This window comes from Ciona robusta, chromosome 10 (assembly GCF_009617815.1).
Source record: "Ciona robusta chromosome 10, ASM961781v2".
NCBI lineage: Eukaryota > Metazoa > Chordata > Ascidiacea > Phlebobranchia > Cionidae > Ciona > Ciona robusta.
The window spans coordinates 680,474-704,491 of NC_143244.1; the positions used below are offsets into that span (position 1 = coordinate 680,474).

The 24,018-nt window shown below is 36.5% G+C and overlaps 1 protein-coding gene and 1 long non-coding RNA gene across 5 annotated transcripts; one reads left to right on the forward strand and one right to left on the reverse strand.

Moving 5' to 3' along the window:
- Positions 1-1,688: 1,688 nt before the first annotated feature.
- On the forward strand, positions 1,689-23,885 carry LOC149729274 (sodium/potassium-transporting ATPase subunit alpha-3-like). 4 transcript variants are annotated; one of them, XM_089886375.1, is made up of 22 exons: positions 1,689-1,841; positions 10,425-10,610; positions 11,175-11,375; positions 12,191-12,304; positions 12,668-12,802; positions 13,111-13,228; positions 14,283-14,417; positions 16,060-16,193; positions 16,780-16,978; positions 17,289-17,411; positions 17,699-17,820; positions 18,127-18,319; positions 18,538-18,713; positions 18,961-19,097; positions 19,324-19,474; positions 19,900-20,068; positions 20,365-20,519; positions 20,792-20,915; positions 21,282-21,427; positions 21,834-21,964; positions 22,748-22,941; positions 23,277-23,885. In XM_089886375.1, the coding sequence occupies exons 2-22, from the start codon at positions 10,485-10,487 to the stop codon at positions 23,303-23,305; spliced, it is 3,012 nt and encodes a 1,003-aa protein (XP_089742501.1). In that variant the 5' UTR covers positions 1,689-1,841; positions 10,425-10,484; the 3' UTR covers positions 23,306-23,885. The 4 variants fall into 4 exon arrangements, with proteins under 4 accessions (XP_089742501.1, XP_089742498.1, XP_089742500.1 ...); XM_089886372.1 differs by lacking the exon at positions 1,689-1,841 and adding an exon at positions 1,935-2,135; XM_089886374.1 differs by lacking the exons at positions 1,689-1,841; positions 14,283-14,417 and adding exons at positions 1,935-2,135; positions 14,689-14,823.
- On the reverse strand, positions 22,152-22,624 carry LOC149729275 (uncharacterized). Its single transcript, XR_016385827.1, has 2 exons — positions 22,445-22,624; positions 22,152-22,184 (listed from the first exon to the last, which is right to left on the reverse strand). It is a non-coding gene; the product is annotated as an uncharacterized LOC149729275 (long non-coding RNA).
- Positions 23,886-24,018: the final 133 nt, after the last annotated feature.

A 24,018-nucleotide genomic window follows, 5' to 3' on the forward strand; every position in this document is an offset into this window, starting at 1 on the left:
GCTAGCACAGAACATCTCATATTTCGTAATCGTGTTTGGTACAATTAACAACGAGTCGTGAGGATGCACTGTAAATCGTAAGGGTGGAAATGGTTCGATGTATGGTAGTAATTTCCAATTTGGACGTGGAAATTACCACTTTCCTTAAATGTTCCACCCATAGGGTAAACTATTCCCACCCATCTGAATTTTACACCTCAGAACGTGGAAATATTGAAAAAAGATGGGTGGAAATTTCCACTGCACGTATAACACTATCGTAAAATTATTTTTTTAGATTTTTACTAAAGTGGCAAACTTTAATGTAATTTGAGATTATTCTGGTACAGTCTGAGATTAACACTTAGAAATTATTTTAGCTACCCGATTTAACCATTACGACGCGAATTCCATTCACAGTGGGAGTTTGAGGTTGGCGCCTCGAATACGTCATTGTCTTATCGCTCTCATATACGACCACCAATTCTGTAAATGTCGTTTGTCCACTAGCAATTGGGACGATAAAAGAAAATGAAAACATAGACCACCTTCCCCAACTGATTATAACCAAGTTACCGCAACCTAATATATATTGGGTTGGGGGAGATGGGACATCTTTTCATGCTTTTTTCTTGTCTCATTTGGTAGTAATCGAAGAACATTCAAAGAATTATAAAACCGTATCCGTATGCACGACTCCGATGGACCGTTGTTACCTGCTTAAAACAAGATCAGGATTTTTGAGTATTATGTGCTAAAGGTGTCCCGATATACGAAACCGTCTTCTCCCACCCTACTAAGCCAGTGGATACTCGCATTAAACTGAACGTACAAAGCACCAAACGTGGTCACTCTGTGTTTCATATAACAAAGGCCACATATTGCAGATTATTGATTTATTGAATATTTAAAACATGGAGTAGAATGTTTGGGAGGTTGCTTATCTGGGGATTTCAATCTGCTACAGTTTGTACACGGCTTCAAAATCGCGACCTGCTCCATTACGTTTGATTGCGTAACAATCTGTTTAATCAGTCGTCACGTTAAGCAAGGTCAATCGTTTATGAGGTCACAATGAATCGATTCTAGAACCCAGAACCTCATTTTGTTTCCGCGCGCTCGACTTAGCTGTCGTCGCGATGTTAAGTACTGATTACTTTTTTCCTTCGGCATTGAAAAGCTGCTGCAATCCAGTGTCCCCATTCTAAAGTGAATGTATAAAGACGACGACCGGGTTCCAGTTTAGTTGAAAAATCCCACAGTCAGCAGTCTGTTGTATACCCAGCGTGCAAGCGGCGGGTTAATGTTTAAGCTCATTACATAAAAGTGGACGCACACACGAGTGGTCACGCTAGTATGGTTGAATATCGTAAAAGCGCGCAATAACTTTAAGTGTTTGCAATATTCTGTGCTAGAAGTTTCATTTTGATTCTGCAATTCGGTTTTATTTAACGAGTTTAAAATATCACGGGCAATTTATTCTTTAATTTGATCGTATGTATAATTAAGCCTTAGGGGAAACGGTTTTCTTTGCCAGATCGATTTCAATATAGCAAGCTACAAAAGCCATTCGTTTGTTTTGTTTAGTCAATAGTAACAAAAGCGGGCTTGACTTAAATTAGTAATGAGAACTAGTTCAGTAGCAAAAGATTATCGGCTTATAGAGGCTGTTGAAAGCGGATAGCAGCTGTTTTCCAGCTTGATATATATCTAACATGTGTACTATATCAGTCTAATGTTTTTCTTTCACTCGGTAGGGTCGTGTCAGCTTAAAATTGCAAGAAATTTTGAAACACTGTTGTTTTGGAAGTCAAGCTGCTGGACGCTGAGCACCCTCTTTTGAATTAAGAATATTTAACAAAGTAAGTTGTTTTGTGTGTATTTTTGATCCAGTGTTCTAATCGTATAATTCCCAAACGTTAGGCATCTAATTTGTGTTTAATTGTTCAAATCGCTTGAAACGTGCTCCCCAAATAAGTATCTTGCCGCCGGCAAATAAGGCGCTATAGCGATCGGTGTTTGAGCCACACTAGATTTTCTCTTAGTCGTGTACGTGCGTAGAGTGTTGCACGAGACTGGTTTCAAATTATTTTATCGAGATTTTGTCAATTTCTGCCGAACTTAATCGATTAAAAATGGCTGAAACCAAAGATCAGGTAAGTTAAATAGTTTTTGGAAGTTGTTACCAGTTTTGCGTTTTAAATCACCGAATTACAGTTTTCGGGTGTGTCTCTCCCGCCTATCTATGGACTATGGTAACCATTATGAAAACTGTTGTTTTAGCGACCACCAGCTAATGGCGTGTGACCACTAGATCAGCTGCATTTCATTAACGTTACAATTGAGTGCAATCATTTTCAAATTTACAAATAAACTAAACACATCTTAACCAGTACCCATATATTAATTAATGCTTCACAAAAAATTTACACTTTAAATTTTTGCTTCTACTGCAACTGTATTCTAAATATGTGCCTTCATTTTAATGTCAGCTGTGCAATTATGTTGTTTGAATGTTTTAAGTAAAAGTTAATCTGATAACACAGTATGCTACTAGGCAGCTGCAATAGTAATTATGATTGTAGGAAGTGGCTACATTTAAAAAAATATAGGCAGAGTGAAAAAATATTATTAGAATACACCTTATGCAAAAATGCAAAAGTAAAAATGTAGATTTTTGGTTTATTTTTAAATGTTTTCATAGCATGTTAAACAACTGTTGTTTTTGTTTATTCCCTTCCCTTTGTTGTTTTAATTAATTAGATATTTGTTTTTTTGTTGAATGGATAATAAACTGTTTGTCTGTTGTAATGTATGTCACAGTTATTTTACTGCAAGCCAAAATGAATGAAATAATGAAGAAAATCTTTGCTTTTTACAATCTTAAATTGTTCCTTTTATTGCCAATGAGTCTTGACTGGCTGATACCTTTATAGTTACGTTCTACATCTTGTGTGGGCAAAATTGCTTGTATATATATTTAATATATCATATCAAAACTCTATTCTGTATTTGTGAGATCCTATGGCCGGGCATGCCACGGATCTGGGATTTACGCCAAAGAACTCTAACACTCATGTAATGTCAGGAGATAATTTACAACAGTTTTAGTTTTACAACAGTAAGCTCATTGTTAGTTTATTATTAGGTTTAAGAATTCCATAGTAAATCAAAGAACCAATAAATGTCGCTTTAAAACTTTAATGTCTTAATTTGTTTGTTTTGTTCTAAATAGCAAATTACAATCTTTAACTATTTTGAAATTTTACAATGTTGACGAAAAAAGTGTTGAAACCAACCGGTAAACACATAGGCACAAGGCCATTTGTGCTAATTTTTCTAAATTTTTTTTTGTTTTTAAATAATTTTTTTAAAATTTTAACAAAAATATGTTTGTTTAATTGTTTGCATTGTTGTAATGGTAAAACCCGGTGTCATGTACACTTGTGGTCAGCGGTGTCTCACATTTGATTAAAATAGATATGTAGCCTCGGGCAATTTGTATATGATGGTGCATTTGTTTTATTTAAACCTTGTTTTTCTGGTTTTGTATTTGGTTGTATTGTTCTTCCATTAAAAATATATAGTGTGCTTATAAAGTAAGTTTACATGATAGATATTTAATAATAATACCAAATGCTGTATTTCCTTAAACAATAGTGCATAAAATAGAGCGTGTTTGTATTAAATTGAATGATTTAAACATTTGAACTTTTCATATAAAAACTACCTAATTATTGTGATAATGTTAACTATTTGAACCAAATAATAGCAGCTGTGCGCATGGAAACATGATGTTACTATTAATTATTCCACTTCGCATTACCGTGGCACTTCTCCGCTTCTACTTACCGGTGACACGTGGTTCTCTCGTTTCTCTTTTTTCTTCTAACTTCTCTCGCGCATGCAGCGTGAGTTGGAATTTTCCATTCAGCTCCACCGGGCCGTAAGAGAGTTATCACGTGCTTAAATATTACTGGAAAGTTACGGCGATCGGAATTAATTCATAAACTTTATTACCGTTTATTACTTAACAAACCAAGCTTTGGACCGCGCGTCATTATATATGTGACGTCACAATACGACAGATGAATAATTCACAACAGAACGTAAATTCGCGCGGAATGTAGTGACGTCATTGTGTCGCTGCGGTAGATTGTATCTAAGCTACATCACCGGTGTTTGCATCTGAATATAATTAACCTTTACCTACACAAACGTAAGGGAATGATATACGAAACCTTTATACACGATAACAAATTGCGCAATACGATTTCTGTTATCTAGTTATGGAGACTCCGAGGTCTTTACCAGCGCTATGTCTTTCAGCCTATGTAATAGTAAAATATACTCGCGTGTCTGATAAGGTTTATTTATCGTTCAACTAATAGTTAACGATCGCGATAAAGCCGTTAAACTTTGGTTAATACTTCGTTAACTGGTTGTATTTAAAAACAAGCCAACCGCATTATAACTGGAACCATGTTGTAACAGCTTTGATCGACCATGCGTGATAAAGGTTCCGGGAATAAGATAACGAATTCTTGGTACAGGTGTTCAACCCGCAGCCATTTATCATGGCAACACACCCATAATGTTGAACGAACTAAGTTTCGCGGTGCAATTGTCACGTCACACTCGTAATATCGATTGTTCGGGGGTTATGACGTTGCAAAATGTTCGATTGTTAGGAGTTGAAACGTAACAAAGGGTTGAAGTTTATTATAATATAAGATATTGTTGCGTGTCGAATGGTTGGTTGTGACGTAACAATCGCTATTGTTCGGTATGTGCAGCAGATGTTCACGCTCTATTGAAACCTTGCAGTAGCACCGCTGATGCGTGAAACGTAGTGATTGGTCGATAGAGCTGTTGCCTGGACAACCGTTTCTTATGGGCGCGGTCGTGTGAATTCTGGTTTAATCGATGCGTTTGTTGTTTGCTTTCTTAAATTTTAACGATGTTTTAAAACAATACACTATCGTTATAAATGCTCAGGCTATGATAAAATTAACAAATCCCGTCGCCAAAATTGTTTAAATAAAAACCCTGAAGACCCACAAATAATGTCGCTGTTGCAGCATTGTATGGCCTATGCTTGAGCAGTGAAATATGAATGGTAACCTGATACAACTTACGACCTTCACGCTCACTGTAGAGGTCGTTAGGTTTGCTACGGTAGTTGCACGCATCGGTGCGTAACGGTGGTGGGTGATCGTAGGGGTGGGGTATTTAACGGACAGTGTACCAGTCACTGTAACATTAAATCTATTGTATCGGCTTCTGAAATAAAATAGCCTACCACGTTATGGGATAAACAACAAACAGTGCACCGGCTTGTGAGATTTCACCCGCTCGGTAGAAGAGAGAGTGAACTGGTCAAACGCAACAAAAGAATAAACCGGCATCGCCTTTAGCGGTTTCGCGTTCCCATTTTTCGCTCATTGTTGTTTCTTTATACGTCATCCATTATTACGTCAAAGCTTATTGTTACGTAGCCGTTCGATGCGCGCCAAAATGAAGGTAAATATTTGCGATGGGCAATCGCCACAGAGACTAGGTAGCGTGGCCACAACCCGTCGTCTGCAATGGCTCACTAAGGCAAGATTCGCCACGAAGTTAGTCCATGTTTTATAGCACAAGTTGCCAGCAGGAAATCACTGCATGCGGATGGCGGGGCTTAAATTACGACACGCTCATCTACAAAGCATGGCAATGCTATAACTGCCACACATTACTTGAAATAATGGTTGCAGAATCTTTAAAATTCTATTCCCAACCACCCGCAATATTCAAGGGTTTAGATTGTGGATATTGATCCTTTTGTATTCACACAATCTCACTTGCTCGTAATAACATCGATCCATGCTCTTTGCAGTTCGTGTCAAAACAATATGCATTGTGACGATGTAGTGACAGATTCAAACGTAACATCTGCTAGATAATAAAGCAGAGATCGATGCGACTCTTTCAATGTTAGTGTCGAACATAGGGAGACTTTCCAGCGAAGGACAACTCAGATTTCCCCCGGGTCTTGTCAGGGCTCTCCGTCGCAAAAATCGTTCGGTGTAGTGCCTTGTTACTCCAAAATAGAACAAGGTTTTTAATTAATCTTAGTCCACGAAGAAGTTTGGGCGTGTGTGGATTGAGTTAGTTGCATTTGCTGAGCTGATACGTTGAAAGCCACCCCTTACACTTGCAAGGAGTATTAGTAGTTTAGCTTATTTGGTGAATATTACAGCAGTATAATGCTATACTTATTAATCACACAGCAATTAATAAGACAGAATAATGTATGTATTTAGTGCTTCTAATATTTCTATAGTTCCGCGCGGTTTACGTAAAGATGAGATTCTGCCAACTAGGAACGTTCTTGACATTATTCGCAGCGGAATAGCAAGGTTACAATAAATACTTGGAGCCAAAGTTGTTCTCAGCGTTCCAGTTTAAACATAAATGTCAAGTCCCATGTGACTTGAAGCTGGTTCGTTCAATGCCGTTTCACTTTAAGCATCTTGGCATGAGTGTACTTGTGTAAATGGGGAAGTTTCCCAAAGACTTGTTGGATTCAATCCTTATATAACCTGCGCTGTAGTATCTGCATAATCACTTTATTTGTGTAGTTTAGTCAGCGACTCTTAACTTTTGTGGTAATACTGGTAAAAACTTCAAAACACATCTTTATATAATAACCGGGTTAAGGCGAATTAATTTTAACAGTATTGCAAAACCAGTTAAAAAGTTTGGTAAACCACTCAACTGTAGTTAGCAAACCAGATAAATCGAATTTCGATCCATTTATTACTTAACACACATGGTTTGTGATGCAATTCTTTAATTTGTCCCTCTTAGTTCTTACTATAGAATAATTAATGTTGTTTTCGTATTTAACACAAACATTCAAACTACTGATAGTTGCTTGTATTTGAAATATGCGTGTTTCACTTTATTGCCACATAGATAATATGCTCATAAAACATCTCATGTTCGAATTCCTGTCACTCGTAAATTACTCGGTACATTAACCCCGTGATAAAGTGTGTAAACATGATGTGACCTTATTACAAGGACACACGAGGGGCAAGTTTAAAGCTTCGCCAGATATTTCATTGGACTTGTGGACGTACGCTGTTCCTACCAGGCATGACATACGTCCAATTTATTACTTACGGCACTTTTTGAAAACCGCTGTTGTCTTTATCGCTATGAATTTAAGCGTAAACAGAAAGTTAAATCGTCGGTTTTCAAAAAGTGCCAAAACAACAGAAACAGATTTTTTGGTCATTAAAGCACCGTGTGCAGTAAAAACACTAACGGTCGATTGCTCGAATCAAATATCAGCAACCAATGTTTAATCTCTCGCTTTTATTTCTCGTTCCTCAAGCAAAAGTTGTTTGCACCAATTTTTAATTTGCCAGCCCCGCTTTTTGCTTGTCGACATAGTCTGCAAACTGCAGCTGAGCGTAACGAAGCGTAGCGTCAAGCCACGCGTAATTGCAATGCACGCATGCCTATAGAACGCCCATTTGATTATTACTGTAACATTTGTTCGTGTAAAACCACATATGATTAATCTACACAATTGTTTGCGTTTATGCGATATTTCTGGTAAAAGTTGTAGCCGCGCCGAAATTGCTTCGTCAGCCGAAAGTATACATAGCACCCACGCTACTGTGCTCATAAGCGCAAGTATCGCTTAACAGCCGTAGTATAATTGCGGGTTACTCCAAACAAACGGGAGGACTTACACCTTTTGTCCTATCGACCCCAGAGTTTCGTAATCTCGTTTAAATATTAACCAGACCCTGTGTGCAAACTCGATCTTTGATTATTATTCACGCGCTTATCACAAAGCTAATGTGTGACGGTGCAACACATGCTGATCGCCCACACATTACACGAGCATATTATATTTTAAACCATTTTTACAATAATTCGCTACCGCGAGACGTCGCTGCTGCAGCGGATGTCAGTTATTCGTTAAATATATGTCAAACATCTGCAAACACGATTACTTTTCCCGTTTCGACCCAATGTCCATTGACCGGCGTTTAAACAGAGCTGTTTCGTCTCCGCTGCGTAGTTACTGCGGTTTGCTTCCAGTCAGTGATATTTTGAGGGAAAAAATGGTAGAATGTGGAATCAGATTCTGTATTTGAATGAATTAATTAATGCCAGGTTAAAATATGTGATTTTGATAACTGAATGAACGATCGAATGTAACTTATTTATCCTCCCGTGTTGGGGAACGACAGTCGTTAATAGTAGCTGCGTCTAATTTTAAACTGTAGGATTCTATAATTAAACTTACAATATTGCTTGTAGTACACCCGCAGTGGTGTTACTATTTCCCCCTCCAATAATCGATTTATGACGTCACTGGGGTTTAAACTTTAAAGTTAATTCCTCCCCGGTTGTTAGGTGGTTCGTATCGACCTCGAAGCACTGACCTTCATGCCGGTCGATAGGACATAATATTACCTAGCAACTGCAAACCGATGTATCTAGACTTCACGTCTATATACGTCGTTGCGTTCCACGATTAGAGCCATAATCATTAGTCCTAATCACCCCTCACACAGTTAGCGGTACCAAGGTGGTAATGTCGGTGTGTTTTTAGAAATAGTTTGTAAGTTAATTACCGCAAGTCGCTACCGTGTATAACGTTTCTATTAAGCAGCTGTAATGCAGGTATTGTTGATATTGCTAAGGTTGCATAGGTTCATACGCAACATTACATTGGCACAGGTTTATACGCAGTAAAACTAGGGTTCGAATATAAGATTGATCGCAGCCAGATTGCCGTTATTATTTATCGGTGAATTGGCAGAAAGAATAAAATTTTCTTTTCCCAGAAACCGCGCGTCCCATTTTTCGCTCGAGTCGTCTTAATTATCACGGTTTATGACGTAATAATCCTTAATATTGTATGGCGCCTTGCATCGAGCGTTTCCCAATTAAATACCGGAAGAACGCCACAGTTGCCCCACCTGCCGTATGTAGTGACCGCTGCTCTAATCCATGGTCGCCGCTGCCGTTGGCAGCAATTAATTGAGACTTGCCCTATATACTAAAATCGGGTTAATTCTGCGCGCATCTGTCACAATGACGTCACTAGGGGGTTTGATCTTGACTGTTACGTCACTTATAGTTCAGTCGATTAACGATACGTCCGGATAGAAGGTCGCGCTCAGTGTTAGATTTGTATTTATTGTGCAAGTTATATACGGGGACAGTGTATTAGGATGGGTAATAGGAACGGAATGAGAAGATAGGATCTTAACTTTAAATAGTCTTAATGTTTTTCTTAATGATAATATACATGTATTGTAAGTGCATGTGATATACAAAGGCAATGTATTAAGATGGTCAATAGAAAAATGCAGTAAATAAGGTGTCTACAAGTTATTAGTTGGTTGTAACTTAAGTAAGGTTGCTGGTAAGCTGGGTACCTTTGTGTAAGGAGTGGTAGCAAATGTTTGTAGAGTGTAATGAAGCAACCTCACGTCAAATATTGTTTGCTTCTTAGAAAATATTGTTTGTCATGAATGCCAGCAACCATACTGCATGGCGTTTTCACATGCGTGTAAAAAACTTAACTTATAATAAAGATGAAACACCTTTAACTTGTACAGAGGGTATTGGTTGGTTTAATGTGTAAGAACTTTTGTGCAAACATGCGGTTTCTTTTATCTTGACAAAGATTGATTTATATCCTTAATAAAACCTACCCCACTTAGTGCTTTACAAATCACGGGAGTTGAATTTATTATTAAATAAACATTGCTAAAGTGGGGTTACCATGTTTTATTAAGCGACTTTCAAAGCAGCAGATTGTAATTAATTTTTACAATGAGAATTATCCTAACCATACAGTTCATGCAATGTCTGAATATTTTATGCTTCTTTACGTTTATAATTGTATAATTGGCTCCCAGTGTCCTTCGCTTCATGCCTGAACAATTTATTCAAATGCAGCGTTTAAATAATTCATTGCCTTCATGAAAATTTCATTAATTGTAGAACTCGGGCCCGCTTCTATTTTTAGAGATAATTTTTAAACCAGCGTCACAGCACACACTTTGTGTTAACATTTAAGTCCAATGGAATAATATAAAAAAGTTATTGCATTTTTCTCATAAAAGTAAAAACAGACCTGGAATTTGTTTTGTTGAAAAGATGGTTGTACTATGCGCTCTGTATTCTGTATTAGTCTGTTTGTACGTGCCTTGGTACAGCCAATGCCAAGTTTTATCTCTTTGGATTTTAAATTACAGTCTTCAGTACGTTCAGTAAAAGGTTTCAGAAAGGTTGCCAGATGCTATAACTATTTTTAACATCACTGTAATATCATGTAATTTGGAAGTACAATATGTGTTTAAACTTAAACATCACTAATCATTTTGGTTCATTGTTATGTCATAACATCCATTGTTCTCTAACAGGCATTCCAGGAACCAGCTCCTGGTGAAACTGAGGTGTTGGTTGTTGATAAAAAGAAAAAGATGGGGCAGAAAAAAGGGAAGAAGGAGAAGAAGGATATGGATGATCTGAAGAAGGAGTTGGAGATGGATGAGCATCGTGTTCCGTTGGAGGAATTACTCGCGAGGCTTCAAACTGATCCACAGAAGGTTGGTTGTGATGTCATGAACAATATATTCTGTATGTATAAGGTCCTTGATAAAGCTTCTGGGTCTTATTTTATTAACAATATTTTCATATGAGTAAAGTTCTTGTCAAAAGTCCTTATTGCCGTTTTCTACTATTGCCCCTCCAATCAACCTAGTATGAAAGATTAAATTTACATTGTTTATCTTTGTGTGGCAAGGCAATGACAATGCCTGCTTACGAGTGTTTTTGAATGATTGTTTTGGCCGCAACAATTTTGGAAAAAAAAACTGTATTAATCAATAAACAACCACTGAGACAAAATGTGTTGTACCAGTTTGTTTATCTAACTATCAATACCTCTCCTCTACTAAATAAGATATAATAACGATAACTTTGTCATTATTTAGGTTGGGTTGCTATACCTAGTTAAAAGGGTTGAATAATTTATAAAAGTAGCTTAAACCTGTTCACTAAGTTGTTTTGCCACTGTCACTAGCTCCACTAAAGCATCATAAAAGCTTTTTGCTGCACAATAATCATTTCCACCAAATTTCAATACCATTGTTTTCTCCCTCATTATCCAGGGTTTGACTTCGAAGCAAGCCGCTGAGATCTTAGAGCGTGACGGCCCCAACTGCCTCACACCTCCCAAGACAACCCCTGAGTGGATTAAGTTCTGTAAGAATTTATTCGGAGGTTTCTCTACCTTGTTGTGGATTGGAGCCATCCTATGTTTGTTCTCCTTTGCTCTTGAGTCGCAAAATGAGAACCCAAATTGGGATAATGTAAGTTGTGATCAAAATGTGGTAAACTACTTGTGTATCAGTCAAGAGATTCACAAAGAATGTCCAACTCTATGTTAAGGCAATTGGAAAACCAGATGCGTGTGTAAAACATGGTTGTTTGCTTTGTTTATATGTCTCTGCCCCTCTTTACCTCCTGAAATTCACCCACAACTTTGCCCAAGAAGTCAGTGTATATGTTGTTGAAACTTGCGAAACTTTACGCACAACATATTTATTTAAACGTTCCATGTAACATCAATACCCAAACTCACATGATTGGAATAATTGTTTTAACTGGGATAAAATGTTTATTTCATGAAATTCACCTCGCCATAGCAACATAATTACCATGTAAAGTCAACCTACCATGGCAATTTACCGCTTGTATGAATTTTATAAATTACCCTAATAAGCATCGAGCGATTGGAACCGCAGCGATTCCGCAGCAATTGCTCGATGCCATGGTGGCTTTCATGGAGTATTTATCTGGATGTGGTTTATTTTACTATGGGAATATAGGATGTATAGGTGCAGTGGTTGTAGTGGAATGTTATTTTAACTTTTAAATAAAGATTGGTTTCACCAAGTTTATTGCTTAATGCTTCATAACACTTAAATGCACATGTGGAAAATGGTGCAACTAATTCAAAGTTCTTTGTTTGTAGAAACTCTAAAATAACCAGTCTTAAATACAGTTTAAGTTATATAACTATTGTAAGTTCAAGATGATTGTAAAATTAAAGTACGCTACCAACATGCATGGTAATTAACCTCACCCTTATATACATAAGTAACATAACACACAACATCTACAGTTCTACCTTGGAGTTGTATTAGCAAGTGTGGTCATCATCACCGGTTGTTTCCAATACTACCAAGAATCGAAAAGTTCAAAGATTATGGAATCGTTCAAGAACATGATACCTCAGGTGAAATTATTGTTTCAATTTTAAGTTTTTGTCTTTTTTTCTACTGTTTTAAAATAGTTTGTACACCAGCATATTACACTTGTTTTCTAAAATAGCTTTTCTTGCATTTCTTAGCGTACCAATGTTTTAATATCCTATACAGAAATCAGCTTCATTAGGATAATTATATTCAACAGTACAAAATATACTTTTATATGTATGGATATGTTTTTCCATATGGCTAAATAATTTTTTTTCCCAGGTCTATACCAAATAAATGCTGGACGAGCTGTTTAAAAATGTTTTAAAGAACAATGTGTCAATTACCTTTTTTGTTAAAATTTATTTTCTGATACCAGTAATTTACCGACCATTGTCCCACAGCAAGCCTTGGTGATCAGGGACGGTGAGAAATGTCAGATCCTCGCTCAAAACATTGTGTTGGGAGATATCTGTGAAGTGAAAGGAGGGGACAGAATCCCAGCCGATCTCAGGGTTATTTCTGCAAGTGGAATGAAGGTGGGGGTTGTGTGTTTAGTTATAATGAAATCTTGAGTGGCTTGTTTAAATGTAGGTATACTTGTTTATATAAACATTTTAACAGCTGACAAAAGCTTTTGTTTAATCATGTGTGTTTCAATAGTTGCACCCTAAAATTGCTCCTGGTGGTTGGTTGGGGATTTGCTGTGATTTAGCCTAGAAAGCAATGGAATTCTAACATAAATACACATGCTGTGTAATGTATGTAATTTAAAACTGGCAGAACATCCAAAAATTGTAGTTTTAGGGTTGTTACATTCAACATTCATGCCAACTGTCATACATAGGTTGACAACTCCTCATTGACCGGTGAATCGGAGCCACAGAGCAGGTCGCCCGACTGCACGCATGAGAACCCCATTGAAACACGAAACATCGCTTTCTTCTCCACCAACTGTGTTGAAGGTGAACATTATGTTTCAATATTGCTTCGGTCTGCAATATACCGTGGGGGCAAACACATGGGAGGCAGGGATAGTTAGACATGCTTTTCTATAAAACACATAACTTGTAATGTTTACTGATGAATTAATGTTGTGCAGAAAAATCTACAGTGGCTTACCTACCCTGCCACCCCAGGTTTGGTGCCTATGCTCTACTTTAATATTAGTTCCCAAACCAAATATAAATATGAATGAATAACTTTGAATAAATAAGTCCTGTTTAAATTGTCTGCGTATCCTCCAACCAAGTTCTCTGCATTAATATAATATTACATTCTCTTTATTTTTCTTAAGTTAAAATGTTTAGGCAAAAGTTTAACTTAATACTATTTAACTTAATATATCTTAATATTCTTTAAGTTAAGTATTAAGGCCAGGTAGTGGAGTTTTTTTAAAGTGTTAGCTCATTTTTTTTAGTCTAGTAGTGGAGAGAATAAAACAGTGAGCATGAGTACACCATGTGTGCCTGGTGTATAAGAAGACACCCATGTTATAACTCGACAGTGAGCATGAGGTGTATGAATGCACCAATAGCTTGACAGTGAGCATGAGGTTGAGAAAAGTTAGTCCACAGGATCAGGGGTAGGCATCTGCGTCAGGAGAGGAGACAACTCAGTGATGGGGAGGATTGCGGCTCTCGCATCCGGCATTGAAGAATCAGAAACCCCCATTGCGCAAGAGATTCATCACTTTATTGTGATCGTAGCCAGTTAGTTTTGTTGTTTTGTATTTAGTATGTAACGTAAGGGTTACCAGGTTCAAATCTCAGCCAGGTAAGATTAAAATGAAAAGATTTAAATCTATACAGGTTTTTTTTGAAGAGAAAAAGTTGAGTTTGGTGTTCAAGAAAGATGAGAATTCTATATGGATGAGGTCGTACAGGCAGACATACCATGGTACCTGGGGTTATGGCCCAGTGTTGGCCCAATACCTTGACACCTAGAAGATAGGTAGAAGAGAAATAAAGGAAGAAGTTAATGCTTGAAAGGGCGTGGATTAAGTTGTTATTGCTTCAGGTTCTGCCCGTGGGATTGTAATTAAGTGTGGTGACGATACAGTGATGGGACGTATTGCTTCCCTTGCATCTGGTTTGGAGGTCGGAGACACTCCTATTGCTCGTGAAATTGAGCATTTTATCCACATCATCACAGGTAGAATACGAGGGGATTAATTTTGCACGGATGGCTCTCTAACACCTCTGCTGGCCACACTTTCGCTTCTATCCGACCTATGCACAAAAAAATGAAACATTGACAGGTTTCAGATTTTTAAAAAAAAGACAAAAACTTTTGACAGAATTCAGAAATGAAAAAAAACTGTCAAAGTCAGTCAGGACCAGTTGTCAGGAGACAGGAGACAGGTCCTACAATACTATCACCCCAAACATTCCCAACAAGACATTAACAACCAAGTGTCACTCAGGTTCATGTGTAGCGGTTGTTGTTAAATGTGGAGACCACACGGTCATGGGGAGAATCGCAAACCTTGCGTCGAGTTTAGCGAGTGGAAAAACACCGATAGCTTGCGAGATCGAACATTTTATTCACGTTATCTCAGGTTAACTAGCATGTAGCCAGTGTTGCCGTATTAAAAGTTTCAGTGGTTCCAGTGTTTTCTGCAAGAAGCGTTTTGTCTCGTCTGTCCAGTGTTTCCCAGCATTAAAGTGCAGTGTTGCCGTTTAGTTTTTCAGTGTTCCCAGGCATTGTTTTGTCCCGTTTTGTGCATCAGGTCCCTTCCATTTTCATTGCATGCAAACTAACAATGTGTTGGTGCTTTATATTTAACTTGTGCTAACCGAAGACTTGCAATCATTCTAATGCTTATATTATAATAATTTCTTTGACATTGTCACAAAATTAATCAAAATTATAATTTCCAACTTAACTTAGTAATTCCACCAAACCCAATGTAACTCACCCAAACAGTAGCCGTACAACTACAATGCATGTTTACCACACTTGTGTGTGATTGGTTGAAATTTAATGCAACTTATTAAGTGATTATCGCATCATAATGTTGTTTGTTTAACATGAAACTCATGTTCAGCAAACATAAAGTAAATGATTACAACTTTCCTGCTACTACCATTCCCATATTAACCACAACCAATGTTATCTGCTATATATATTTGCATGACAATGTTAAAGTAATAGCTTGGTGTGCAACCATCATACGATTCTAACTCAGTTTTTTTCATACCTGCAAATCATTTTTGCACAAAGTAAATTTTTAATTTACATTTTGTCCTTGGTACCATTCATTGTTATTTTAAAGCATATGGTCCCATTTCATTACCAACTGAGTACTCCCCACAAATCCCAGATCAATAAATTGATTTATTTCAATAATTGAACCACAAAGTCATCTGGCTGAGTTATAAACCCTTCGTTACTGAGCAATATCATTTGAATGCTTTCAACTAAATTGAATTGTTGCATCATAATGCATGTTGTGTTGTAATAATGCCTATGTTTGATAACAATAGTGTGGGAAAGCTATTACAAACCTGTAACTATAAATAGTTATATAAACAACAAATATGTTCCATTAGTTTTCCCCCACCTTTGTTTTGCATGCAAAAGTGTTCCACAATATGTATATTACAGCGGTGGGTCAAACAAAAATTACTATATGCGACTTTAAACAAAACTTTTCCGGTTAAACTTTATTACACCAACATTTGCTGGTATCAGGCAAGAATTTGAGTAAAAACATGTTATTTCTATAAACCCACCGCTGTAATAAACTCCTGCCACTAAGTGTCAGTATAATCACCATGCCAACCAACACTAGGTGTCGCCGTGTTTCTCGGAGTAACTTTCTTCATCATCTCCATCATCTTGAATTATACTTTATTGGAATCTACCGTGTTTCTCATCGGTATCATTGTGGCAAATGTACCCGAGGGTCTCATTGCTACCGTTACTGTGAGTATTCGTATAAACCAGTGATTGTCAACTTATTGTACGCTTATTCATCTAAGGCAGTTATTCTCAACTTCTTAACAAACTTTTCTTTTTGTAGTTTTAGTTAATTTGATCTTGCTACTGTATTTAAATAAATAAAATATATATATATATATGTCAAAATGTCATGTTTATATAAGGTTTTACAGGTGGTAGAAACTTTTTTAGATTTAAATATTAAACATTAATAATAAACGGATGTTGTTTTGCAATACAATGTAGCTTTTAAAAGTACTATGGAAACTATGAAAAACGTTTGTTTGAAACGAGTGCGACTGTATCTTTTGGATATTAAACAGATTTGTTTGAAATAATAGATTATTGTGTGTGAAATTTTACATTTAAAGGAGCGGAGCCCTGGGAATTTTCTAGATTAATCAGTAAACATTACATCCAATGTGGCCGATTTTATTTCACAGGATTGTGTTACTATCACTGCCTTCCATGTATTTGTGGTGGTTTCCAATATTCTGATGTTAACCAGCCAATTCCCCATGGTTGTAATAAATCTTTGTGTCAAAGTTGTAAATATGAATGTGGTTTCCAGGTGTGTTTGACTTTGACTGCAAAGCGTATGGCTCGTAAGAACTGCTTGGTGAAGAACCTGGAAGCCGTAGAAACTCTTGGATCAACATCAACAATCTGTTCCGATAAAACTGGAACTTTGACGCAGAACAGAATGACTGTCGCACATATGTGGTTTGATAATCAGATCGTGGAAGCTGATACAACAGAAGATCAATCTGGTGAGTTAGCATACAACAATATGAGGTTCTACAGCAAGGCACACCGTTGGACCTAAGATTTATATCAGAATGGCCCATTCTATTTCATTGTATATGTACAACAATATATATGGGTGAAGTCCTACAGCAAGGCATTTGGGTTAGAGTTGGCCCATTACCCCGACATTATATAGTATATATGTTTCATCATGCGGTAATACATGTCAATGAACCTGATTTCTGCTGTAGTTTGCTCATTGCTCTACATTCACACATGTTAAAGCATTATATTATGACATCACAACCTCCATTATAACAACATATCATCCAGGAACATCATTCGACACAAAGTCTGAGACCTGGATTGCTTTGTCAAGAGTTGCATTGTTATGTAACAGAGCAAACTTCTTACAAGGCCAGGAGAATGTTCCAGTGTTGAAGAGAGACACAGCTGGTGAGTTGACTTGTGTTGGAATATCAGGAGTGTCGTGTTAGTCTTATAAAACAACTTTCAATATTTACAAGTAAAAAAATACCAAAAATAGTCATCCACAAAGTTACATACATGATATTAAGCTGGCACTAGGTGTATGAACACCCGTGTTATAGCGACTTTTGTTTCCCAGCCATGCAAGGATAAATAAGTTACATCCATTCATTGTGTATCTGCATTCATTGATTTTACAAATCTGTTTTAGAAGTTTTACCCTATAACAATTTTCTCCCCGTTTTCCCCACTAGGTGATGCATCAGAGTCAGCGTTGTTGAAATGCGTTGAATTATCTTTGGGAGACGTTGAAGGCAGAAGAAGAAGAAACGCAAAGATCGTGGAAATTCCTTTCAATTCAATGAATAAATACCAGGTTGGTGACGTGTGATGTCATGTGTGATGATGTCACATGTGTGATGATGTCATATTATGTGATGTAACATATAGTTTTCAAACTGCCCAACTTTCACCTTAGCGATAGCTTACCAAAGTACTGCGTTGTGTAAAAACAAATTCAAGAGGATTCAACTGTTATATAATGTATCTACAATAATGAATTAAGAACCCCTTTTATATGTTGGGCTAAAACAGCCATAGTTTAACTGATATATTTAAAAATACCATACCTGTCTCCTACCACTGTTTAATTAAACCTTTTAACTTATTCCTTACATCCCAGGTTTCGATCCATGAAACAGAAGATCCAAATGATAAACGTTACTTGCTGGTGATGAAGGGAGCTCCGGAACGAATCCTGGATCGTTGCAACCGCATCATGAACAAAGGAGCTGCAGAAACAATGACTCAGGAATGGAAAGATGATTTTGAATCTGCTTACATGGAGCTTGGTGGATTAGGGGAGCGTGTACTTGGTATGTTTGTGATGTCTCTACTGTATATTAAAAATACTTTGGAATAGAGGAAACAGCTTTTTCGATAGTTATACCTTTGCAAATTGATGTTTTTGGGAAAAATAATTTTATTTTGGACGATCGCTTGTGTTTACAACTAGATTGTTGTCTATAAATTAACATAGAAACAATATAAACATCATAATAGAAACAATATAAACGCTATCTTTACTCCTCAGGTTTCTGCCACGAGTATCTTCCATTGGACCAATTCCCACCCGGCTTCAACTTTGATACTGATGATGTCAACTTCCCCCTTGAAAACCTAACATTTGTGGGGTTAATGTCCATGATTGATCCACCTCGAGCTGCCGTGCCTGATGCTGTTGGAAAATGCAGAAGTGCAGGAATCAAGGTGAAAATACTCACAATAAAAATAATCTTTTGACAATAAAAATAATAAAAGTTTTGAAACTGGTTATGGCAGCAAAAACTTGTTAAAATGTACATAACAAAAGTAAATTTATATTTTCATAGTATGAGCTTAACTTCAATCTGAATATATTTATGTAGTTTATGTGTTTAAAATAAAACATATTTTTTACACTTTATGTTTAAATTCCTCCCACTTTTCTGTTTTCTAACATTTCTATGTTTTCCAGGTTATCATGGTAACGGGAGATCATCCAATCACAGCGAAGGCGATTGCTAAAGGTGTCGGTATTATATCGGAGGGTAACGATACGGTTGAGGACATTGCTGCAAGGTTGAATATTCCCGTGGATGAAGTTGACCCAAGGTGAGGGGGGGTGTGGGGGTAATGTGGGGGGAAACATGGGTGACATTTTATTCATTCATATATAGATTATTAAATTGTGAAGAAATACAGTAATTGGGTTATCTTCTGGGTTAGAAACATAAGAAAGCGTAGTGTTTTGAAATATATTATGCGATGTGTATCATACACCTTAGGTCCTCATTACTAAATTACACATGTTTTAATAATCTCCATTATTCCACAACAGACAAGCGAAAGCAGCCGTCGTCCATGGTTCAGACCTTCGTAACATCAGTGATGAAGACTTGGATGACATCGTGAAGAACCACACAGAGATCGTGTTTGCTCGAACTTCACCGCAACAGAAACTTGTTATTGTGGAGAGTTGTCAGCGTGGGGTGGGTTGTATATGGTGTATATATATATTAGCTATCACTGCCTTACCTGCATATAAAAATGTTGGTGTCTATGGTTGGGATAATGCCAATTTAGGTCTTAATTATTAATGGTTTTTATGCTTTAAATACTGCATTATCATTAGCATTCATTTACAACTATCAGGTTAAATTTGTTTGATAAATTATAGATTTAACTATCACTGCCTCCCCTGTGTATATTTTTTTTGCTTTGTATGGTTTGGGTAATGGGGCTAGCTGTGGTCCAGGGTTTAATTGGCATTATCAAGTGTTCCACCTTAAAATTATCATCTAACATTGTTTTATAACAGAAACCTTCCTTTTGTAATGGCAAACTTTATAATTTTGCAAGGCTTTATAAATTTGCCCCAAAATTTTGTATTCCTCAAACAACATTTGATTGACAGGGAGCCATCGTAGCTGTAACGGGAGACGGAGTAAACGACTCGCCTGCATTGAAGAGAGCAGACATTGGTGTTGCCATGGGTATCGCTGGTAGCGATGTCTCAAAACAAGCGGCCGACATGGTTTTATTGGACGATAACTTTGCTTCCATTGTAACTGGTGTTGAAGAAGGTTCGTCGTGTGTTTTATAAATTGTTGTTATCTAAGTTTGTTGATCACCAGAGCTTTTTGTACAAACAAAGTTTAAACTGTAAACCCTCAGGTATAGAATACATTGATCAATCAAACATGTGAGGCGATTGAACCATTTTAAAGTTAACATTCTTGAGCAGGATACAAATCTTCGTTTAATATATCTTATTAAATATAATGCTTATGCTGTGGTGCATTGTTTGGTTCAGAAAAAAAAAACTTATATTGTTAAGTAAATTTTCCACTTTATGTTTAAACTTTTCCATTTATTGCAGGTCGTTTGATCTTTGATAACTTGAAGAAGTCGATTGCTTACACTCTCACATCCAACATCCCTGAGATCACTCCCTTCCTCATTTTCATCATGCTCAACATCCCGCTTGCTCTCGGCACCGTCACCATCCTCTGTATCGATCTCGGAACTGATCTGGTTAGTTGTGTGACATCATAATGGGCTGTATGACATCATAGTGGGATGTATGACATCATAGTGGGCTGTATGACATGTTATTCTCATTAATCTTTTTATTTTACTCTAATTAATTCTGGGTGTTGGTGTAATATACCTACATTCCAGGTCTCAGGTCTCACCCTTATAGATATAGAACGTTATGACTTGAATATAGTTGTACATTTTGTTTATTATTATCATAACCATCCCATAGTTACATATGACATCATAACCATCCCATTGTTACATAGTTACCTGCGATCTCATTGGCTTACGAACAAGCAGAAAGTGACATCATGAAACGTCAACCTCGTGATCCCGTGAAAGATCGTCTCGTGAATGAACGTCTCATCTCGCTCACATACGGACAAATCGGTAATTTCTAACAAAATATGTTTTAGTGGTGTCTCGTTGTATAACAGGTGAAATGTGTTCGATTAAGGTTACAAACCAAACAACAATTGCCAGAAGATTGCTTCAACACTTACATTACACCTGACAACAACATATACAATTTTATTTTAGTCTGAAGGATTAATTCCGGCAATAATTTTGTTTGTGATGTGAAAGGAAAGATATTTCCTATAATTTTTACAAACAAAAAATGCCAGACTGTATTTTTCAGATTCATAAAATAGCAACAGAATTATAAATGACCATTGCCCTAAACTCATATTTTTTTTTTATTTTATGTCTGTAGTTTTAACAGTATGCACTGAAGCTAAACCCAAACTTTACCAGGTATGATCCAAGCATTGGCTGGTTTCGTGAATTACTTTGTTATCATGATGATGAATGGGTTCAAACCTGATCGTCTCCTTGGTATCCGTGTTGAATGGGACGATAGAACCAACGATGCAGTTGTTGATTCATACGGGCAAGAATGGGTAAGTTTTATAAATATACTGGAACCATATTAGAAATGTTCTGCTATTGTGGCATCCCGTTATATACAAGTACATTGTTTTGCTGATACAAAAACCTACATGTTTTCCCCCGAACCTGTTCGAGTTTGTGTGTTAAATTTTGTGTCTTATCCGCCCCAAAAAATGGTATGTAATTAGTTTGTTTACCAGAAAATAAATAATATAAAGTTTTGGTTTTAACTTTTTTTTTTTTTTTAAATAGAGTATTTCAAATTAGAAACTAAACATTTTTAGAAACTAAACATCAGTTATCTAAAAATAAGTTGACAGGCAATTTCAATCAGTCCTTAAATGCCTGGCAGTAGCTTTTTTATGAAATATCTTTAAAGATTTTCTATTTTCTAACTTATCCCCATGCTCCCCACAGTCATACAGCCAAAGGAAGGTTGTTGAGTTCACGTGTCATACTGCTTTCTTTACATCTATTGTGATCGTACAATGGGCTGATTTGCTCATCAGTAAAACTCGACGTCTCTCCATCTTCCAGCAGGGAATGAGGTATTTATGTTATTTCTGTTTTGTTTACGGGTTTATGTTAATAGGCATAATGTTTTATGTTCTTTGGCACTGTTTGTTTGTATAAACACCTAACAGCAGGGTAAAATCTGGGGTGACATTGTTGAAATGCAGTTACACTCATAGTTGTCAAACATAGGGAACCTCATTGATTAATGTGGTGAATGCAATATACTTTGGCTCTGCTTGTTTGTATAGACACCTAACAGCAGGGTAAAATCTGGGGTGACATTGTTAAAATGTAGTTACACTCATAGTTGTCAAACATAGGGAACCTCATTGATTAATGTGGTCAATGCAATATACTTTGGCTCTGTTTGTTTGTATAGACACCTAACAGCAGGGTAAAATCTGGGGTGACATTGTTAAAATGTAGTTACACTCATAGTTGTCAAACATAGGGAACCTCATTGATTAGTGTGGTGAATGCAATATACTTTGGCTGTTTGTTTGTATAGACACCTAACAGCAGCGTAAAATATGTTAAATGTATAAACTGGGGTGCTAAAACATATGATGTTAAGCTTACGGTTGTGTACTCGCAACAAATCTGTAATTTTTTTATGGAAGCAGTATTTCTCTAAATGGTGCTCATTAGCTTCAACTTCTTGACTGTTAGATTTTTTTTAAAGGTGTTAAAACATGCAAAAGAATACAAAAAAAATGAAACAAAATAATTTGGTTTCAATAAAGTTAATTTTTATATATTACGCCTGCCAGCAAAACCAACAGAGTTTTCATTTTCAACTTAAATTCTCCTCGCAGAAACAAAGTATTGTTGATGGGATTGTTTGAAGAAACAGCATTGGCCACCTTCCTATCATATTGCCCTGGTATGGACTCAGCATTAAGGATGTATCCACTTGAATGGGAGTGGTGGTTGGTTCCCATGCCTTTCTCACTCATTATCTGGTTGTATGACGAGATCCGTAAATTCTTCATCAGAAAATACCCAGGAGGTTTGTAGTGGTTATTGTGGTGCCAATGTATTGTGTTATGACTGGTATATATATCTGTGTTGGGGTTAGTGGTGTAAATAGGCCATGAAAGTCACATATTAATAGAAAATGTGTAGCAGAAAGGTTAACTGTGACTTATAACCCTGATATAAGATGCCAGATAACTTCATGTAAAATAAAATAATAAGTAGACCAAGACATTGTGTTTAAGACCAGTATTTTACCACAGAATTAATATTACTATACTTTCTAAAGTAACTTAAATTGTTTATATAGTTTGCCCTTTACCTAATTTTACTACAAAGTTTTGAATTAATTTGTTATTTTTTTACCAGGTTGGGCAGAGAGTGAGACTTATTATTAAGAAGAAATCTTCTTGGAAACATTTGGTACGACGCACACACACACGCCACAATGTGGCCAATAGTCACGAAGGAACTTTTTCTTTTTATATTCATTCACGGTGGTTTAATGTTTGAGGTGCTCACTCCGTATTTATTTATTCAATTTAACTTGGCAAAATTTTTTCTAGCAAATTTCTTAACATTAGTTGAACTACTTGCACAAACATTACATGACATCTTAACCTGCCATTATAGGAATAATTGGATATCTGCGTTTTTTGATGTTTTTTTTTGTTTTTACTAATTCATGTAGTCACATCTGCTTTTACCGCAAGTTATTGCCGACGCCTCATGCGAGGTGTTTGTGTGTCGCGTGTTATAATATGAGTAAACGTAATTTTTGCAAAGTAGCAACATCCTTCTAACGTGTGGCAGTGTGTGTGTGTGCGTCAACTGTCTGGAATTCAAATCCAAAATTTTGACAAAATTTTTCCTGCAACATATTATATGATCTTTATGCCGCATGAATGAGGTCGCTTAAAACAGATACAACGTAACGTTGTGCAAATATCTGGTTACAATAAATAACAATTACATTAATATGGTCTTTATTGTGTATCAACTTAATAGTAAGGAATAATGTTATTTCTATTATGGTAATTGTTTCTTCTCAAATCTGGGAAATAATATAATAATTACATTTTTTTAGCTTATTTAGGTAGCAATTAAAATG

What these genes read in the sequence shown, in the direction of transcription:
- LOC149729274 (XM_089886372.1), top strand. Translation starts at nt 2,115, where the DNA reads ATGGCTGAAACCAAAGATCAG. An exon ending in TCAAGAACATGATACCTCAG is followed by an intron (nt 12,305 to 12,667) that starts GTGAAATTATTG and finishes ATTGTCCCACAG; the next exon opens with CAAGCCTTGGTGATCAGGGA. An exon ending in GTGGATGAAGTTGACCCAAG is followed by an intron (nt 19,098 to 19,323) that starts GTGAGGGGGGGT and finishes ATTCCACAACAG; the next exon opens with ACAAGCGAAAGCAGCCGTCG.